Source organism: Cyanistes caeruleus, chromosome 11 (assembly GCF_971803275.1).
Source record: "Cyanistes caeruleus chromosome 11, bCyaCae1.hap1.1, whole genome shotgun sequence".
Classification (NCBI taxonomy): Eukaryota; Metazoa; Chordata; class Aves; order Passeriformes; family Paridae; genus Cyanistes; species Cyanistes caeruleus.
The window spans coordinates 21,507,834-21,527,897 of NC_141711.1; the positions used below are offsets into that span (position 1 = coordinate 21,507,834).

A 20,064-nucleotide genomic window follows, 5' to 3' on the forward strand; every position below is an offset into this window, starting at 1 on the left:
CACTGCTTACTATCCCTTGTAAACCAATTACCCCCTCTTTCCTCTGCCCCACTCTCTTTAACTATCTCAAGTTCCTCTGGTGGAAAAGACAGCTTCTCTGGCAGCGGTGTATGGATGCTAACTGTGAGCAAAAGCAGGGAGCACAGTGCCTGTGGAAAAGCAGGCCGCATAACTTTCTCAGTCTCGCCTGAAAAAAGTGGCCTGGGAAATCGTAAGGGGGAATTCAAACAACCCTCAGAGATAGAAGACAGCCTTGCAGGTGCTGTTTGTCTGTTCCTTGTTATCTTGCAAGACAAGGTTGAGGGGTGGTGTACCGCACTGACCAATGATGGTGATGTGTTAGTTTACTAACTAATAAGAGTTGTACCTGTCTGTACTTTCATGTATCGGTCTATAAAAGAAGATCTGAGGTAATAAACCTCGCTCTCCTGTTCAATGCACAAGAGAGTCTGTGTTGTTCTTCTCGTTGTTCCCAATGGAGGGACAGAGGTGTATTGAGAGACTGCCAGCTATTCACGGCTCTTCACAGAAGGAAAAGTGAACGCTGTTTATTTCTATCTTTAGCACACCTTTTATAGGGTTCTACAGGGTCTGCGGGCTAAGCAAGTTACCATTGGCTAATACACACAGGTTTACATTTTTTCTCCTGTACACAAGGATATTGTTTTACTTTACTCTCTCTTCTGCAGGAAAGTTTCAAGGACTTTAGCCTTTAATATCACGACTTATTCCAGAGGCTGGTTTGTGCAGACAGGCCTTTCATGCCCACCTTCTGTTAGAATATTATCTACAGTTCCCCGTTTCTCTTTTTGCACAAACCAGGCTTTGGATGCGACTCGTTCTACATTTTTGCCAAGACAAGATAACATACAACTTAAAAGTATCATCCCAATTAACACTATAAGCAAATTCCATCCCCCTTCTAGCACAAGAGGACTCAACCATCCAGTGATGCCCCAGCTGGTGAGCCAACTTCCAATGGTGTCACTATCTTCTTTCAGGGCATGTAACCCATCCTGTAGCTGTTGTAGTTGTTTGTGGATGGAAACTGAATGATCAGTAAGATTCAAGCAGCACATGCCTTCAAACTCCTCACAACCATGGCCTTGTGCTAAGAGCAAAAAGTCGATTGCAGCTCAATTTTATAATATTGCATGATGTACACTACTCACATCAGCTGAAAGTTCACTTAACATTGTGGATGTTTAGTAGAATTCTTTTCTAGTCCAGCAAGCGAGCCTTTTTCGAGTTGCTAATCCTTTAGCAGCAGCTGCTCCTGGAATGAAGAAGGACGCTGCCCATATTATAACATGATTCCAAAAGTCAGGGTCTCTAACATCATTACATTGTAATTCATTCAGGCTTCGCTTTGACCGTTTGATGTTTTTTATTTTATCAGTTACATTCAGCAATTGATGAAAGCTTGGATGGAGCAAAGTAAATTTCCCAAGATAACAGGGTCCTTCATATGGACTAGCAGGAATTGCACTCTATGCTCTACCTCAACAGATTAGGAATATTGAACTAGGTAATTGCCTTGGTAATTGTCCTGTGAGATTGCACCATGAATAAAAGGCTTTACTTTCAGTGTGAGTAATGAGATCAACTATAGGATTGAGTGTAACCCAGTGTTGCATTACTTTGTTGGAATGGCTTTATGTCAGGGGCTCGAGTATTATCCATCCACCTGAGGTATTGGTGAAACCTAACAAGCCTAATTCTTCTGGGGGCTCTGTGGTAATACTAAGAACTTTGATAATTTTTGCTTGCCAACAGGCTTCAAGTTGTCTTGATGTGAAGCCAACAGTGCGACTGCACTCTTGCGACATTGCCAATCGATTCAGTCGTGTCTCTTTACTAACTAAACCTTTAAATGCTTGAGGATCCCATTCAGGGACTCCTGTGAGACAGGTGTGAAAAGGATCTCCAGGTGTGACTAGGCTAAAACACATCGACATTTTGGCCACTCAAGTGTGCCAGAGTGACCCAAATGTTCTGTCACTTTTGGATGTCAGTTAGCAGACAGCTGGGACTATACACAGCACAATTACCATAAGCAGTGTGTTCCATGCAAATGACACCATGCCTGCAGACTCACAATTAAGGCATTAATGTTAAATGAACATTCAAATATGCTCACATTAACTCTTGAAGGAGGAATACTTATCCTTTATACTAATATAACAATTACTACACAGGCTAAACTCTTTATTTTAAACTATTATCTAACTACTTTTAACACACGTGCTCTGGTATATATGTAGTCTAAGAGTGAAAGCAATTTGCTGAAAGGGTAAACACACAACTACAATTTCCTTTATAAACAGTTAGATGGAGTCTCTAGACTCTTAGATCTTCTACAGAATTTCCCTCACAAACAGACTATGATTGAACACGATTCAGTCTTGGAACGTTCACTGCTCCCGTGATGTCAGCTGTCAGCTGATTGGTGACTGAGTGAGGGCATCGATGTTCAGCTTGTTCTTCACATCCTTCTAAATCTTAAAACAAAAGATAACTGAAAAAATTGGTAGAGACACAACATCATGATAATAACATAAAATTTCTGTTGGCAAACTGTGTAGTGTTCAGACATAACTGTGTCCTGACAGCTCCACTTCTGATCTTGTTTGGAGTACCAAGGTTGTGTGGTGACTTCTCTGTTCACTGGATCTCGTGTGTTCAGAGGCAGACAGTCTGGTCAGATGGACAGGTGACCTTTTTGAACCTGTCAACAAAACACAGACACTTCTCCCCTTGAAGTTAATGAATTATACTAATCAAATGCTTTTAGGGTATCAATTTCCCCCATTTAAAAATAAATAAATAAATAAAAATGAGATGTACTTCTGTTATACACATCAACATTAACACAAAACTATATACACAATGAATAAAAACTTATAGCAGTTAAAAATCAATCAAATCAGAAACATTATTAATAACATATATGTAATATGAAACTACTATTAACTACTAAAACACTGCACCAGCATCCCATAGTTTGCAAATAAACAAAAGCCAAAAAAACTCAGTGAAGGATTGGACAACCACCTCCAGAAATGATTCTCCAAGCTCACTTCAAAATTGATCCAGCTGTCATATTAATAGGGTCAAATTGCCGAGTCAAAAACTGACTCAAATAGTGATTTGGTGCAGAAAACATCTGGATCTGTTGGCAAACATTTTGTCCTGCTAAAGTCAAGGCTTGGCCAGGACCTAGGCTTTTAACTGGAAAGATGTCTCTTAACTCATTTTTAAAACAAGGTTCTCAATAGTAGAAGCTATGAGATACTTACAGCACAGCAAACTGTTAAAATGCATTTGTACAAAGCAAATGATCAGAAGCCTCAGGTACCAGACCAATTCAACCATTCAGCAGTTGGTTTAATCTGAAGCTCTCCCATGGCAGCTGACTCTCAGCAATGGTACATTTTCTTGGAATTCTGGAAACACTGAAAAATAAGAAAGCTATAACAAACAAAAACTGCAGCAATTGCAACAACCAATAGAACTCCCAATGAAGTCAAGGTGTCACAGACTGCATTCACTTCTATCCACAAGCAGGTTCACCAGTGTTCTATCACAGCTGTTTTAATTGTAGCTATCTTCATCTCTCTAGGAAAATAACTATACTTTGCAGTTTAGACAAGTGTCTCCAAAAAACCAAAACAATTCAAATTAAACCATATTTAAACCTAATAAAAATTAATTATAACAAAAGGAAATAATAAAACTTAACCTTAAAGGAATATCTAAGTTATAAAACTTAACTTAAAAACATTCAAGCCTAAACATACTAAAACTTGACTTTTCTTAATTCTATTAACAATCTATATTAAATAAAAACATAACTTAACCTTATTCTGTTCCTACAAAAAGGCAACTAAAAGTTTGATATATACCTTTTAAACACAATATAACAATAACATGGATTCACTATAAAGATTATAAAAATGTAACAAATACATCACAATTCTATGTCATCTAGCTTTGATAATAACTCACAATAACTGCAAATTCTACTAAAAATATTTATTCATAACAGGAATTTGCTTAGTATATGCTTAAGTTGGTTAGGATTTTAAAGTGCGGTTTTCTAGAGAAAAACCACAACAACACAGGATTTGGCAAGTTGCCATTCAGCTTTTGTAGCACTTTTCAGAAACATCAAGTCCAATTCTTAATTGAAATCCAAAATCCAAATTGGTATATATGCAGTTATATGTGTTTCATATAAAAAAATGACTCCCATTGAAATGACCTTATTAAAATTGTGGACAAAGCAAGCAAATGGGTAATATATGCTTTAACTTAACTTTCTCTTGTATAGTAAAGTTCTGTGAACTAATTATTTTTTAAACCAAAAATCTCTTTTGTAGATAACATTAATTGGAAGTTTGATTTCTTAGGAGCTGTAAATCATTCAATATTTTAACCTTAGGTTTTAAAGCTAATTATTGCAAGGTAACTTCTGTTAATATTCACCTTTAACCCCTTCTTTTGAAAAGGGGCCTTTTTAAACTTTCAAAGAATCACAATAATTTCTCCATTAAGACTCTAAAAACTGCAACTGCATAAACTCATAATTACTTGAAACACAAAATTAACAGGCTACATAAAAACATTTGAAAAAACCAGTGAATCGTGACTTTTTAACAAACTGGGTACTAACCTGGTGCGTTTTCTTAGAGAGGGAGCGGGGGGCGGTGGACTGCCCGCTCTGCTGCTGCTGCAGCTCTGCTGTTATCTTTCTTTGTCATCCCCCACATACTCTCGCAGAGAGGAAAAACGGAGAGAAAGAAAATACCTCACAAAGTTAACTATAACACATGCAGTTCTTTCTCTCAATTTCTCTCTCGTTGTTTGCAGATAGAGGAAAAAGGGCACGATTTTACAAAAGCAGGTGATGTTATACGAAAAGCCTCTCAGGGCCAGGTGGTAACAACAGTGACCATTGCAGCTTATCAACTTTTAATTACAGTGATGAATTTCCAACTAGATACCATATAGTTTGAGATTTTTGGGCTATTTTGTCTCTCTTTGAAACTGTCCGAGCCACCTGTTTCTGCTCAGCTGCTCCTGCAATTGTCCAGCGTGGCCTTGGAGCTTCTTCTGCTCTGCCTCTGCCCTGGGGGTGCCTTTGTTCTCTGCACACACCTCGGTGCTCCCCCATGTCCTCCTGGTTTGGGTAGAAACCAATCTAAATTTGGCTTCTTTTCTTCCAGGGTAATAAAGTTGGAACTTAAGTAAGATTGTAGTGTTAAGAGTGTGTCCAAAAGTGAAGCAAATAGTTCAGGATGTATCACATCCTGCCGTAGCTGAACAGACTCTCCCTGCTGCTTCGGTGTTTGATGCAGAGCTGCTTTCTCTTGATACCGCTGGACTTTGTTTGCACGTAGTGTCTGCTCAATCTGAGCTTGCAGCTGTTGCATGAGCTGTTTTATATGGATGCTAGCTTTGGAGCAAGCTGCAGGCCCCATGGCCTCTCAGTCCTGCCTGAGAAGCTAGCCTGAGAAATTCATAGGAGGATCTCAAAACAATCCTCAGAGACAGAAAACAACTGCCAAGTGCTGTTTGTCTGTCCCCTTGTTTTCCTTGCAAGAGAGAGTCAGAGGGTGTTGTGCCCCACTGATCAATGATGGTAATGTAGCACTTTACTAACCAATAAGAGTTTCCTTTCTATACTTTCCATGTATCTGTCTATAAGACAAGCCTAGAGCAATAAACTAGAGGAATTCTCCTGTTCTGACTCCCTTGAGAGTCTGTGTCGTTCTTTTTGCCGTTCCTAATTAGAATGACAGTTTTATTTGTTGTTGCCTCCCTAATAGATCTTTTTTAGATGCACCATTACAATTGACTGATTCATCTGCTGCCGGTGGTTGCCTGTCTGTTGAATGTATCAACACGCCAAGGGGGGAGAGGGACGTCCTGCAGCTTTCCCCAGTGAACAGTAGATGGGGGCTGGCAATTGGGGCTTTGATTTCTGATGACGTGTGAGGCTGTGCCTGCCTGGGGCTGGCGCCATCTCCTTCCAGAGATGAGTCATTTCTACATCCACATCCGGCGGAGTAACTTCAGGTTTGGGCTCTGCTGCCACGGTCCTGCCTGCCCTGGCACACTCCTGAGCTTTTAAAATTTCCGATACGGTGCTACACTGCCTTCCTGTGAACCCCTTCGCTGGCCAAACGTGCCCAACCCCAAAGAAAGCTCCCAGACGGCTGATTGATGTGGCAGGAGGTGACTGTGGTGGCACGTGCGTTTCGGGATGTGCCATGGCTTCTGCAGCGGCGGCTACGACTCTGGACTCTGCCTTCATATCCCTTAAGGTATTTAACACAATTTTCCATATCGAACTGAGCGCTATTACGTCTTTACTCTTTCCAATGATTGCTGCTTCCCACATCAGAGCCCTTCTATCCGTCCATTCCCCAACTGCAAAGAGCAGAGGGGGCACTGCCAAGTGCCCATGGTTTTAAGCCCACACAACGAGCTTTTCCAGGTCCTTTTCCTTGACTGCTTCACCTCGTTTAACGAGAATACTCAGAAGCAGTTTTTTTGCCGCTGCAAATTCAACCTCCATGCTGGCGGCGCACGGCGGGGGGAGGATCGCGCCCCCTCACTTACTCCTCCGCACTCGGTCTCCCCCAGCAACCTGAATTCCAATTCCACGTCTTACAGCACCACGTCTCACCGCGCACAGGTTGCCTGTCCGGTACCAATCCGAGGTAGCGTCTATCCGCGCTCAGATCCGCTCCACCAACGCCGAAGCCCCCCTGCCCGCAGGGTCCCGTTCAGAGCGCCCAATATTGAGAGACCACCAGCTTATTCACGACTCTTCACAGAAGTAAAAGTGAACACCATTTATTTCTATCTTTAGCACACCTATTATAGGGTTTGCCAGGATCTGCAGGCTAAGCAAATTACTATTGGCTAATGCACATAGATTTACATTTTTTCTCTTATTGTCATGGGGTGACTTTACCTTTAAGACAGCTTTGGGAGCTAAGGAAGTTGAAGCTGCTGGTGGCTGATGGGAGTTTTTTCTTCTGACCAATTATTAGTCATTTCTGAGAATTGGCGTTGCTTTTATCCATTGAGAAGTGAGATCAACTTGTGAACACCACCTTAAGATGTAAAGCCAGGGTTCTCTTGCTCTCTTTGGTTTCCTGATTCTGAAGAGGTAACAGGCTCTGTCTCAGCCTCCTCCCCCTCCCCCGTCCAGGCCGGACAAGGCTGCAGAGGGCGGGGGGAAGAGAAACGGAGCCGGCCGGCCTGACTGGGTTTGCAGTTTCTGCTGCTGAACTGAAACCTCACACCATGAACATCTGCAGCTTTCCAAGACTTTGACTCTTTTACTACCTGGATGAGACTTACAGATTACTCCTTTTTCCCAGAGAGAGAGAGACAATCAACATGAAAAAAGACATCATAAAACCATCAAAGACAGTGAAGAAAAGAGTTAAGTTTTAGATGAGGAAGAGAGAATAAGGAGATGCTTTATAAGCTGAAATATTTTTCTGTTAAAGCTATGGAGATGGACAGTAGTGTTCTGAAAAAGCTCCTTTAATTCATGACAGAGTATATTGGGAGGAATGGAGTGTTCAAAGTGTGGATTTTGAGTAAAAGGTGGAGTAATTGTGATACATTGAAGTGCTGGAACAGAGAGGGGAAGAAGTAACAGTTGAAGATTCGGGGTCGCTTGAGGCAAGGAGAAAACTTCTGTTTCCAGAGAAGCTCACAGAGACAGATGAAGAGAACTTTTGCCTTTGAATAACTCATCCTTAAAAATGACATCCCTAGACTCATGGACCCATACACACCTCAGAGTGATGTGAAATGGGAGGAGAGGACTGATGACAGATTTTTGGTCAGCTGGCATCAGAGAAATAGAAAGCTATAACAGAAATAGTTTTCTCGTGAGAAACTCCATGGATTTGCAGAAGAAGACTTCTGTTCCTCTACAAAGGCTGATGAAAAGACTCTAGCAGGAATTGGGACTGCTTTAAACACCAAAGTTCCAAAGTTTTTTGTCTCTATGTTGTCATGTAAACAAAGGAATGGTTGGGAAGTGGGAGAAAAAGGAGTTTTCTGGAGCTTTTATTTTGGTTTTCTTATTCTTGTAGTTTTGTTAATAAACTTTCTTTATTCATTTTAAGTTTTAACCCTGTTTTGCTCTTGTTCTAATCTATATCTCACAGCAAGAAATAAGTAAGTTTTCTACTGATTTTTTAGTTGCTGCTTTAAAACCACCACAGGGGAATAAAAAAGCATCTTTCAAAAAATGATCCTTATCTCACCAACAGTGCTTTGAGTACTTGAGGAAAAGCCAGAGAAGGTATGTGTAGACACCTGTCACTAATACTGCAAAGGTAAGCAGAGTGGGGGGAAAAAAGGGATACAAGTTTTACAGACAAATAAACCTGCTTGTTTTAGAGAAGTTATTCTTTACTGAATGTTCCCACGGAGTTACCAGGCAGTCTTCTCCTGTCTTGCAAATCCAACAGACCTGTCAAAAAACCCTGCTCTGAAAGAAAGTTTTGGGCTTCCTTTGTGGGCAAACCCAAGAGGAATGTGTTTGCCTCCTTGGAAAAAAAACACTTCCAAAGAGTTAGAGAGGGGGGGAAAAGCCAGAAAGGTGATAGTGTGGTAGGGATTTGAATTGAATTTAGAATGGGTATCCAGAAAATAGATGAAGTGTATTTGGGAGGATGTGCAACAGCCAGGAGGACCACGGGCATTGGGGTATGCCTAAGAGCAGCTCTATCTGAGCAACCTTGGAGCCTGTGGGCTACAAGAGAAAGAATCTTCTCCTCCTAACAAGGTCTTTGGAGAACAGTGGCTTTAGAGACCAACAGCCAATCCCTCTGGAACAATCCTGTCATGAATCTGCCTTCTGATGCCATAGTGAGAAAAGGCATGGCAGTGTTTCAGCCACAGGGTGATGCCTGCATGGCCATCAGCAGAGAGAGCTGAGGAGTGGCACATGGTCACAGCGAAGCCAAGGTAAAGATGCCAGCACCTACTGTTGGCCCTTTGTGGAATCCTCCATAAAGGGGCATGTGAGATGACAGAGGACTGGAGTCCTGGAGAAAAGGCAGGGCATCCCTCAGGCTCACCTCTCAGAGGCTGAGCTTACCCCCAAGCTTGTAGCTTGACAGTCAGAAAAGCTTGTGTCATCTCAAAAAAAACATAATACATCCCTTTGCAGTCTGGAGAGGAGTAAAAATTTATTAGGGTGATGCAGGGAAAAAGGAGACTAATTACCTGCAGGCATTTTTATGTTTTCCACTGTAAGGGTCCAGGATTAATTGATGCTGTTGTCTCTTTCTGAATATTCTGTAGCTTACCTTTTCAAATCCATGTTCTGCTTTACTCATCTGGTGAAGACACTCTGCTCCAGTTCTAAAGATAAGCAAATAAAAACTGAGTTTACAATAAGTCACAAGAAGGAATCAGCTACTCCAAGTACATCACTAGAAACCAGGACTATAGTAGGACTCTACTCAACAAGATAGATACCCTTAATCTGTATTTGTATTCATGTTTCAAACTCTTCCTTAAAAATGAAAATATGCACTCATTTTGACTTTTTATGACAAACAAGCAATTAAAAAGTGTTAAATGAAAAGGGGGATGAGCAGATAGCCGAGAGAGCTTGTGAATCTTACAAGATTACTGTTGCTGCTGAAGATGAATAGATCACGCGGACACAGGCTGAGGTGTGGTGCAAGAAAGAGCAGAGTTTATTTTTCCTCCCAGGATTTCTAGGCTTCTGACCATGGCCAGGGATTGGATGGTCAGGATAACACTTTCTCACTGCACTGGCCATGAGAGATGCCCGTCACATGACGTGTAACAGAAAGAATGTACACATATCTATGTTTACAGTTACTGTCCTGGGAAAGTCTTTAGAAAACTATGTTAGCAAGCTCAGAAGCTGAGTTTTCAGGGTGACAGGTTACCAGGGCAGATAGCAAAGAACCACAGAAAGATCTTGCAAGGCTTGGTTGTGGAGCATTAAAATGACAGAGGAAACTCCATATGGAGAAGTACAAAGGGATGCATGTGCAGAAAAACCATCCCGGCTTCACTTGAGGTGATCAGAATCACTGGCAGTGTCACTTGGAAATTCTGATTTCTCAATGCTCAGTAGCACCCCAAGAAAACCCAACCCCCCCAAGAGAATTTAGGAGCAAAAGAGCTTGTCCAGAAAGAAGACAGAGAGCTGGTCTCACTACAGCAGACACACTCCTTCCTGGGGCAGGGAAGATGCTCAGCCTGAATGAGCTCTCCAGTATAACAGTGTAACTGGGAAAAAATGACAGAAGGCTTGAAGCTAATGCTCACAAATTGGATTTTGAAGTCAAGCATACACTTAGGAATTATGGATTGTTCTAATCATACCTGCTGAGGCAAGATACAGGACCTAGAGAGAACTGCTAGACTGGATCATGAAATAGTCTTTTTTCACCTTGTATTTTATTAACCTACAACTTGATTGTCTTTGGCTAAAAGAAATAAAAGCATTCTGAATCCTGGGCTCATTCTTCCCTCATATCCAACAGTTGTACTGCGAGTAGAAACAAGCCAGGGGGATGGGAGAGGGATTAAAGGACTACATTTGCATGAGCAGGAGAAGAACTGGCTTCAAACTTTGTTAATATCCCTGCATGAAACACATCTGGGAATTGGGAAGGATATAAGGCAACAAGGTAGATGATTGCATATAGTCTGTACATGGGAGGGGAAAGGTGTGTGTAAACACTTCTGCCCATGGATGGATCCACGACTGTTTGACACATACTTGTGAGGATCCAATACAGGTATACATTTTCTTCTTTTAAAAAAAATAAAAGAAGCCTGCCAGCCTGAAAATAACACTGGGTCTCTGAGAGGTAGTCAAGAACTAAGCCCAAGGTTAGCCAAGAGCCAGTTCTGTACCCCCACACTGAAGGTGTCCAACAATACCCTGAGCTGAATTAGGCAGAGCTCTGCCAAATCACTGTCCTCAAGCAGTGATCTCTGCCCTCTGTTCAAGGCTGCTGAGGCACCTCTGTCCCAGTCTGGAGCAGAAACCCCAGTACATGACTGGGACTCACCGGGGTAAACTGAGGCTTTGAGAGATGAGGCTGTTTAGCCTGGAGAAGGCTTAGGTGGGATCTTACCAATGTACACCTGATAGGAGGGAATGAAGAACAGAGAGCCAGACTCTCTTCAACCCTCTTGTCTTCTGGCAGGACAAGAGGAAAAAGGCACAGACTGCAAAACATGGAATTAAATTTGAACACAAGAAAAACCTTTTTGACTAGAACTGTGGTCATACACTGCAAGTGGCTCTCTCTCACAGTTGTGGTGGTTCCACCCTCAGAGTCTACTCAAGACCTGAGGGAAATTGCTTTGGGTGACCCTGCTTGAGCAGGAGGGCTTGAACTCGATGGTATCAAAGGACCTGTCCAACCTCAACCATTCTGTAAAATCCAAAGCTAGAGATCTACTTGGGAATCACCATGAGAAGTATAGCTACAGAAGAAACACATGGTGAAGTTGTGGGAGAATACTCCTGTGTACACACAACATATGCAATTTCTCGAGACTTTAAAGCAGTTGGAAAAGAGCAAGTTCCAAGGTGTTTTGCCATCAGCCTTGAGCCAAGAGGGCAGAATTCATCAGCTGGCTCAATGGAGCAGGCTGGGAGGCAGGTGGAAAACTGGTTCCAGTTCTTCCCTTGCTGTCCTAAACTCAGGTGTGCAAGTCAGTGCACTGTTCTGTCTGGCTGCTGAGCTATCACCTCACTGTGACTCAAAAGGTGATGTGAACACAGAGGAATTAAACAGGCAGAGCTTTGGTGAATGGTATGGGAACTTGGAAAGTACAGGACCACTTTCTTCCCAATATAAGCAACGATGCTTAGATTGTGTTACCCATGGAAGAAAAGGAAGAAGAAAAATGGGGCAAAGGATTGCACAGAAATGAAACATGAAGAAGGTACAAGAGACATTAAAAATATTAATATGTGTCCTGGGAGACTCTTTTGGAGTCAACTGACCTGTCCATACATGATTGTGGGCATGAGATATCATCTCTGACTTCCACTCTTCTCCTCTTCACTGCTTCTTTCGTTGCAGTACTTTCTGACACTTCGTTTCTTCTCCTGACCTTCAAAACATTGCAAACTGGGTATTGATAACAATTGATTTTGACTTTTCTATTTTAGAACAAAATTCATAGTTAATGTACATTCATATTTTGCAAAAATTGTCCCTGCTTATACACTGAAAACCAAAAAAGGATTCAGGACTGAAGAAGCAAGCACTGGCAGGTCAGCCAGAGAATTATGCTCAACCGTTTTAAACAAAGTATTTCTTTCTAGGATATCTTATTTCCTCCATTTTCAGAGGACTGCCAAGGAATGTAAGTAGCAGGAATGCAGAGGTAGAAAAAAAATCCGTAGGGGAATCTGGACACTTCTTTGGGGAAATTTGGATTTGAATTATTCTTCTTTAATTCACTTCAGACACTTACCTATATTGAAAATAAACCTACCCTGAGCTCTCATTACACAAAAACTCCTCAAATAAGCGTAACTTTGCTGTTTACAACACAATACCTGGGGAACTAAATTACTCAGCAATATCAATCTCACAGATTCTTCCAGTGAGAAAAGACTGGACAGCTCACTCAGGCTGGCAGGAAATCCGGGGAACTCAAGGCAGCAGGCTCTTAGGTCCTGATACAAGACTGCTTTCCAGGCCCAGCAGAACTACCACAAGAACTTCTCTCCCTTGGATGGTTCCAGGTGAGAATTTGGTGCCACTTTACACTGACTGACTAACTCCTAGTGGTAGGAGAACTCTAGCATTGCCTAAAGGCATATATTCTGCTTCTCAAGAATACTTAGAACAACAAAAGAAAACCAGATGCACAACTTACAAGCTTATCACTGCCCTTTTTTACTTCTTTACCTGCAAGAGAGGTATAAAACTTGGTGAGTATTTAGACTGGACTTTAACCAACTGAAAAATACATTTTTGCACTGCAGTTCCTCTTCCAGGAGCAAGATAAACTACTGGACCTGCACAAGATACACTGAAATTGAAAATGTTCAAATACAGCTCTTCCTGAACCAGAATTCCTGGCTATGAACACCAGATATCAATGGGATGTGACAATTGCTTGTCTTCAAGAAGTCAAAGGTGTCTTCAGAAGACAAGGGCCTGAAGAACAGTTAGCATCTCACTGTGCTTTGGGCACCAGATGGAAGATGCAAGGACATCTGGAACACAGCCCCTAGAGAATACTGGCCAGCTGTAGGATGTATGGGGTTCACATGTATTTCCCTGAAGACAAATCCCCACCAACAGAAATTTGAAACATCAAGTCTGAAAGGAACAGAGCCTTATAATGATCCTAATTTTAGAATAGTAATGCACTACAACTATCTGGATAGGGCAATTAAATACTGGAACAGGTGTAGAGGGAAGTTAGTGAACTCTCCATGGCTAGAAGCTTTTACATCCAAACATGGGATGTTTGATAGTCTAAGAAATTGCTAGTTGGCAATTTTATAAAGATCACATTATCTGCTAAGCAGTCATTAAAAGAAAAAAAAACAGTAACTTTTTTCAGAGCTTGATAATCAGAACAGGAAATAGTAAGAATACTCAGTTTTCACAAAAGAAGTTTAAATGTAGAGTCCCACAGAGGCCTTAGTTGCAGCCTGAGGTTGTTCAGAGAATTCACAGAAAACCTGGAAAACGAGACACTGTTGAGGGGAAAATGTTTGCTAATTATATAAAAGAGGCTATTACCATGATTACTATCATTATTTTTTTAGAGAAATCCATTCTTTCTTTAGTAAAATAGCAACAAAGAGTGTGATGTTCTCTGTCAACAAACATAGTAAAGCACAAGGAAGAAAAAGGTGTCCCATATACATGCATGTGCTGGCTCCAGCCCAATGACTGACATTAAAAATGAAGGTTGGGAGCCAATGGGCACTGCTTCGTAAAAATACCAACTAAAGAGTCAGCCGTGGTTGGAAAGACAACAGGAAATTCAGGGAATTTTAGAAAAGCAATGTGAGACAACAAAGAACACCCTGTTATGCTCTATTTCAGACTCATGGTACAGTTATCCCACATGCAGTTTTGCTTTCTCTGATTCAGATACAGTAGGAGAAGGAAAAGAGAAAAGCAAGACATAGATCATAGATGTTTCCCAAAATTACCCAAACACAATCACAGTGACTTACCACAAGATATACTTTGCTGAAATGAGTTCAATTCTAGGTACAACTTACAAATGTAGGGATAAGGCACAAGATGGACATTCTCATGTTTGAATTTCATCTTTGATACTCGCTCCCATTTACTCAAATCTGAGAAGAATGGTAAGATTTAAAAACACAACACTAACATTTCAAAGGAACACGAGTCCTGAAGATATCTCCTAAAGCTTCAAAAGACACAGCACACTGCACATGTGCACAAAGGAGCAAATACAACCTGCTACTATGAATTTGTGTAACGCACTACAGGAAACACTTACCCAGGTTTACTTATCCACACTGCCCCGTCAGTCACCTGTGTTAAGAGGGTTCTGTTCCCTTAACTGTGTCTGCCTTTAGTATTGGCTCCCTCCTGCAAAAAACCATGCCAGGCTCTTCTAAACCTATGAATAAAAAAAACCCCTCAGCAGTCTTCCCAATTAAAAAGGAATTATTTTAAAATTTTATTTAAAAATTTTATTTAAAAATTGAAAAAGATTTGGATTCATAGAAGCAGCATCATTACTTCACAGTTCAAAACAGGGGGAAAGAGATAATTTACATGACAGCCACCACAGTTATAGCCTTTCCTTCATGTGAGTGCAGGTCTGACATCCAGGAGCTTCTGCTTGGAAGAACAAATGGTGCTGGACATGTCTCTTCACACACCTCTGATCTCAGGGAGAAAAAGGTGAAATGTATACTGTCAGTCCACATTTGCTAGCAGAAACTAACATCCCAGGGACAGACGATGATGAAACATTGATACAATCAGTTCCTTTAAGGACTGAAATTGCCTGCGTTTTGGCCTAATCATAGCTGGTGATTAACAGAGTCACTCTACAGAGAGGAGCCTGACACACCAACTGAAAGACAACTCCTCATGCCAGGCCTCTGAGCTCACAGTTCTCTTCCAGGCCCAGTGCTGCCTGAGCACGTGGATGGACTTACAAGCTCTAGAAATACAAGTTTGTGAACCAAACACTCCTCAACACACAGGCAGAACTGTCTGAGCTTAGAGAAGCAAACCAATAATGGCTGGGTTGGCTGCCTCCTGTATAATGATGCTCTTGGCTACATTATCTTCCTGCCTCTAACAGGAATAGGTTGCTGTCGTATGTACCTGCTTCAAACAGAGAAAGAGGATGGCCTCATTCCTGTCTGCTATTAGGAGGCATAATGCAGTCTTCAAAGACAGGAGGGGAATGCCTTGGAGCTCTTCATGACTCCTGGGCACTCAGAATCACAGGAGGTGATGCCAGATCTGATCCAAAAGCTGACACACCTTTAAGATGGAAAATGCTAACATTTAACTGAATTACTTTTCTCTTCAACAAAAGCCTCAGGAGAGTAACTTCTTAACCCATTACACAACAGCAACTACAACAGAAATATGAAGTCATCTCTTTTTTCAAATTACTGTTGTTTTAAATTAACAATCTGCAGAATATGTGGCAGACACAACTAAATTCTGTCCAGTTGCACAAGCCAGAAGACAAAAATGAAGGCCAGTCCGTGCATTCTGATGAAAAAACACCTAGAAAGCAGAGGAGCCTGCAGTACAGCTGCTAGCTAGAATAATCCAATCTCAAATGCCACAGCACTTCTATATCAAAAGTGAAATCCCAGGAAACCACACTCCTCAAAAGCTGTGCATGCCAATATTCATGTATAGTATCAGCTTCTCTATGACCATGCTGTGCAACTGCACAGAGCTTTTACAGCACTGTCTGTGGACAGCAGCCCAACGCCTCTGCAAACTTTAGGGAAGATGGAAAAGATCTGCTGACTGGTCCCAAAGGAGACAAGATACAAGTCATTGAATCTTCTACGAGTAGGGAAGAAAGGATACATGGAAAGACAGTGAAGTGATCTGTAGAAAATGGATGTAAATCATCAAGATTTCCAAGGATTACTCGAAAAACTTCCTGGAGAGGCCAAAAAAATAAACAAAGGAAAAATATTAAAAACATCGTCACAATTCCACTGTCAAGTACACTTTCAAGGCTTGGGGAAAAAATTAACATTACTTTACAGCTTCTGTGAATTATGGAAGACCAGGTTTGAATTATGGAAGACCAGGTTCTATATACTCTGCTTTTCCTTCTCCCCTTCTCCTCCCCACTCCCTCCTGCCATTTTAGAGTGCACTGCACTGACAGACTCATAGAAATTTAGGTGAATGAGTATCTTAATCTAAAATTAATATAGAAGAATTACTATGGAAAAATGAGGAAAATTATATTTAAGAAGCTTTAAATTTAAGGAGTGTCATTTCATTTTTCCAGCAAAACACACATAGCATTTACCTACTCTTCTTTCTCTGAATATTGACTCAAATCAGTTACAAGGAAACTGCAGTTAAGCCCCAACAAGCTCCTCCTCTACAAACACAAAACTTTTTCTTGTAATACCTTTTAATATTTTCAAAAGTGAAAAAAAAATGTAATTCTTCCTATCAATTAAAATCAGCACATTTTCTTCAGTAAGGTTTTTAATGCTATTACTATATTCTGAATATCTTTAGAAATTAATAGGAAGGAACATTTTTAAGCAGGCAATATATTTGTCTCAATTTCTCAGTAATGGCAGAGTCCTTCTTATGTCTCAGGAAGAAGATAATAACACAACTCATCAATTGTGACCATCAATTTGTGCTTGGACACAAAGCAATGGCATCCTTAAAAGAACACCCATGGGTTCCACAGCTGCAAGGAAAACACATGCAATTTAGCATTAGATTAGCCTCCATCAAGCCAGCCCACCAGTATTGCCACAGCTCCTGAAAAACCAAGGGGTATTAACAGCCAGTCAAGCCAGACAACTTGAAATTGATGGTCAGTTTTGAGGTTGAGACTAAAATCCTGAGAAAGCGTTCCTGCAAGAATTACTCTGAAGAGGAATCAGATAGAAACTGTCACTAACTCAACAGGAAATGTTGAAACATGGAAACAGGAGTTTCCATTTGTCCAATTTTAAGAGTCAGTAGCTTCTTTGGAATATTTCAAACAAAAGCATGACTCTTCTACACTAAATTTTGTCTGTTGAGGAATATTTTTCATTAATGTATTTTTTTTTTTTCCACACTCAGACTCTCCAGGAAGTTCCCCATTATTCACACCTGAAATGCTGCATTTGACAAAATACTGTCAGTGCCATAACAAGCATTTGCTCACCTAACACCCATCTGAGGTCCTATGGACCTGTCTCAGCTCCTACCTCTGACTCCTTGGCAGCACTTTCAGTGAGACTGAGACTGGGAGAACTGTGAAACAAAGAGAGAGCTGGAACCATCCCAGTCAAAATGCAACAAAGCTACGTTTCATGTAAGAGTTTAAACAGCAACAAAACATAATTCCCACTGAACAGGAAAAAATACTTAACAGGCAGATTAATTCCTCATTTATTACTCTTAAAAAACATCCCTTATTCCAAGGATTGCTCTGTGCGAACTTTCTACCCACTTGTATTCTGTGTTTTAAGGTCTTGTATTAACTCACTACCACATGCAGTCAACAGACAGCAGGCTGACTTCTTGGCTTTAACACACGTACCTGTTGAAGTTGCCATACCGGATTTTAAACTTGTACACATGCCTGCCAGCATGAAGAAACCTTGTTTCAGGCAATGGATAGGTGAATGGTTTCAACGACATCTCTCTCCCCGAACGCCAGACTAGCAAAGCAGGAGAGTCAAAGGTTAAGTCCTAACCCCCCTCACCACATCTCGTTCTGTCATACGAAAAGATTACATGCAGGTTTTTTTCTCCAGGGGACATCAGCAGAGAGAACTCTCCTACCAGTCAGCAAAAGGCTGATCGGAGTGTCCGTTTCAATAGCGCCTATTTTTGAGCAGGATCCGAGGACAGACCTAGAGCAGACGGTCACCCCGTCTTCAGCTGTGCTGCCCTGCACCTGTTTCTGCCGAGGTCCCTGGAGCTTTAGTGGCCTCCCGCCCCGGGGCCGGCAACCCCCAGCCCCCTCCGCAGAGCCTCATGGGGCCCGCGACCCCCTGAGGGGGAGCCCCGGCTGCCGCGGATCCGGGAATCCCCGCGAGTCCGGCCCGCAAGAGCTCGTTGCTCCCCGCCCCCCCCGCACGTCCCCGCTGCCCCTCAGCCGCCGCCGCCGGCACCAGCGGCGAGCAGTGCCCGGCTGCCCCCGGGGTGGGGCGGAGAGCCCAGGCCCCCTGGAGCAAGGCCGGGCCCCGTTGCGGACGCCGGCCCAGCGTCTGCCCTGCCAGACGCGAGATGGCGCCGCCTTCCCAGAGTCGGGGGCGGCCTGAAAGGTCTCCGGACAACTCCGGCGCCTACCGACCTCCCTCCGCTCCGCGTCCACCGGGCCGGGGCTGCCGACTGAGCGGAGCCGAGTGGCGCTCAGCCGAGCCCAGCCTAACCGAGCCGAATGGAGCCGAAGCAAGGCGAGCCCAGCCCAATGGAGCCGAACCGAGCCGAATGGAGCCGAAGCAAGGCGAGCCCAGCCCAATGGAGCCGAACCGAGCCGAATGGAGCCGAAGCAAGGCGAGCCCAGCCCAATGGAGCCGAACCGAGCCGAATGGAGCCGAAGCAAGGCGAGCCCAGCCCAATGGAGCCGAACCGAGCCGAACTGAGCCGAAGCAAGGCGAGCCCAGCCCAATGGAGCCGAACCGAGCCGAACTGAGCCGAAGCAAGGCGAGCCCAGGCGAGCCCAGCCGAGCCCCGATGCAGGTAGCGAGGAGGGACGTGGCCCAGAGCGGGTCCGCAGCTCTCCAGCCCCTTTCCTCTGAGGGGTAGCGGAGCAGGACGTGGTGGTGGCGGATGCTGGAGCTGGGCGGGCTTGGGCTGCTGAGGTGGCATCTCAGATGAGACAGAGGCTCCAGCAGGCACTAGACCTGCCACGAGAGGGGCTGGGGGTCGATCCTTAGCCACCACAGCACGTCTTTCTTTTCCTTTTCTGACTCACACAGCTCCTCTTCTGCTGCAGCCCCTGTTGTCCTCCCTTTATGTAACTGGAACATTTTATATACTACATCTTTTTAAGAAAGACTGGAATTGAAAGATCTTCCCTCTTCCCACGGTGTTAATACCCAGGGACTTACACAGCGTCCCTCGCCATCCACTCAGTGGGATGATCTCAAGTGCAGTTCCTATAAGCAGCTGCACGATGCAGCCCCTCAGCATTGGTAAAGACATGATGTAGAGAATAATTCAGCAGCTGCAGAACAGTTCGATTTTCACTGACTTTTGGTTTTAAGAAAAGGAAAATAAGCTTAGGGAGTCAGGAAGTGAATTGACACATGAATTTCATGCACAAGCAGGAAATCGATAACTACGGGGAAATGATGTTCAAGCAAGCAGATAACGCAGTGGAAAACAAGCTTCACTAACAAAGCTAAACCCACCCTTTTGGGTGCATCTCAGCAACAAGGGCTATGTCCTGCTTGAGCTGCTCTTCAATAGCAAATGGGCGGCTCTAAGTTGGTTTTACAGTAGGATAGCACCCTCAGGAATCCTACTGCACTACTGCCAGATAAAGTGACCTCAAAAGCTGGAATCCAATTCATTATTTTTTAAATTGTCTTAGCACTACTGTGCTTCCTGATATCCTCTGGTCATTCCTGGAACACTGTATGCACCTCCCCCTCTTACCCATACTAGAGAAAATGCTGAGGGGGGAAGGCTTGTAGATGTAGTTCATCAAGTTTAACCCACAGCCACATTTAATGTGTGCCTGTCTTTCCAACATTTTCATGTCCAAGATCAATATATTTTATACACTACGTTCTTGTGCTCAATAGTCCATTGATAGGAATAAATGAGGA

General features: G+C 42.8%; 2 protein-coding genes across 3 annotated transcripts in view; both read right to left on the reverse strand.

Moving 5' to 3' along the window:
• The window catches only part of LOC111942221 (uncharacterized), a 101,125-nt gene that overhangs the window by 69,688 nt on the left and 11,373 nt on the right, over positions 1–20,064 (reverse strand). The gene's annotated exons all lie outside the window — the stretch shown is intronic.
• On the reverse strand, positions 10,011–18,700 carry LOC147651119 (membrane-anchored junction protein-like). Of its 2 annotated transcripts, none has more exons than XM_086846599.1 (8): positions 18,582–18,700; positions 17,823–17,943; positions 17,488–17,533; positions 16,122–16,197; positions 14,255–14,380; positions 12,934–12,965; positions 12,050–12,159; positions 10,011–10,311 (listed from the first exon to the last, which is right to left on the reverse strand). In XM_086846599.1, exons 2-8 carry the CDS (start codon positions 17,921–17,923, stop codon positions 10,143–10,145), a joined length of 660 nt encoding a protein of 219 aa, XP_086702725.1. In that variant the 5' UTR covers positions 17,924–17,943; positions 18,582–18,700; the 3' UTR covers positions 10,011–10,142. The 2 variants fall into 2 exon arrangements, with proteins under 2 accessions (XP_086702725.1, XP_086702724.1); XM_086846598.1 differs by lacking the exon at positions 18,582–18,700 and adding an exon at positions 18,068–18,256.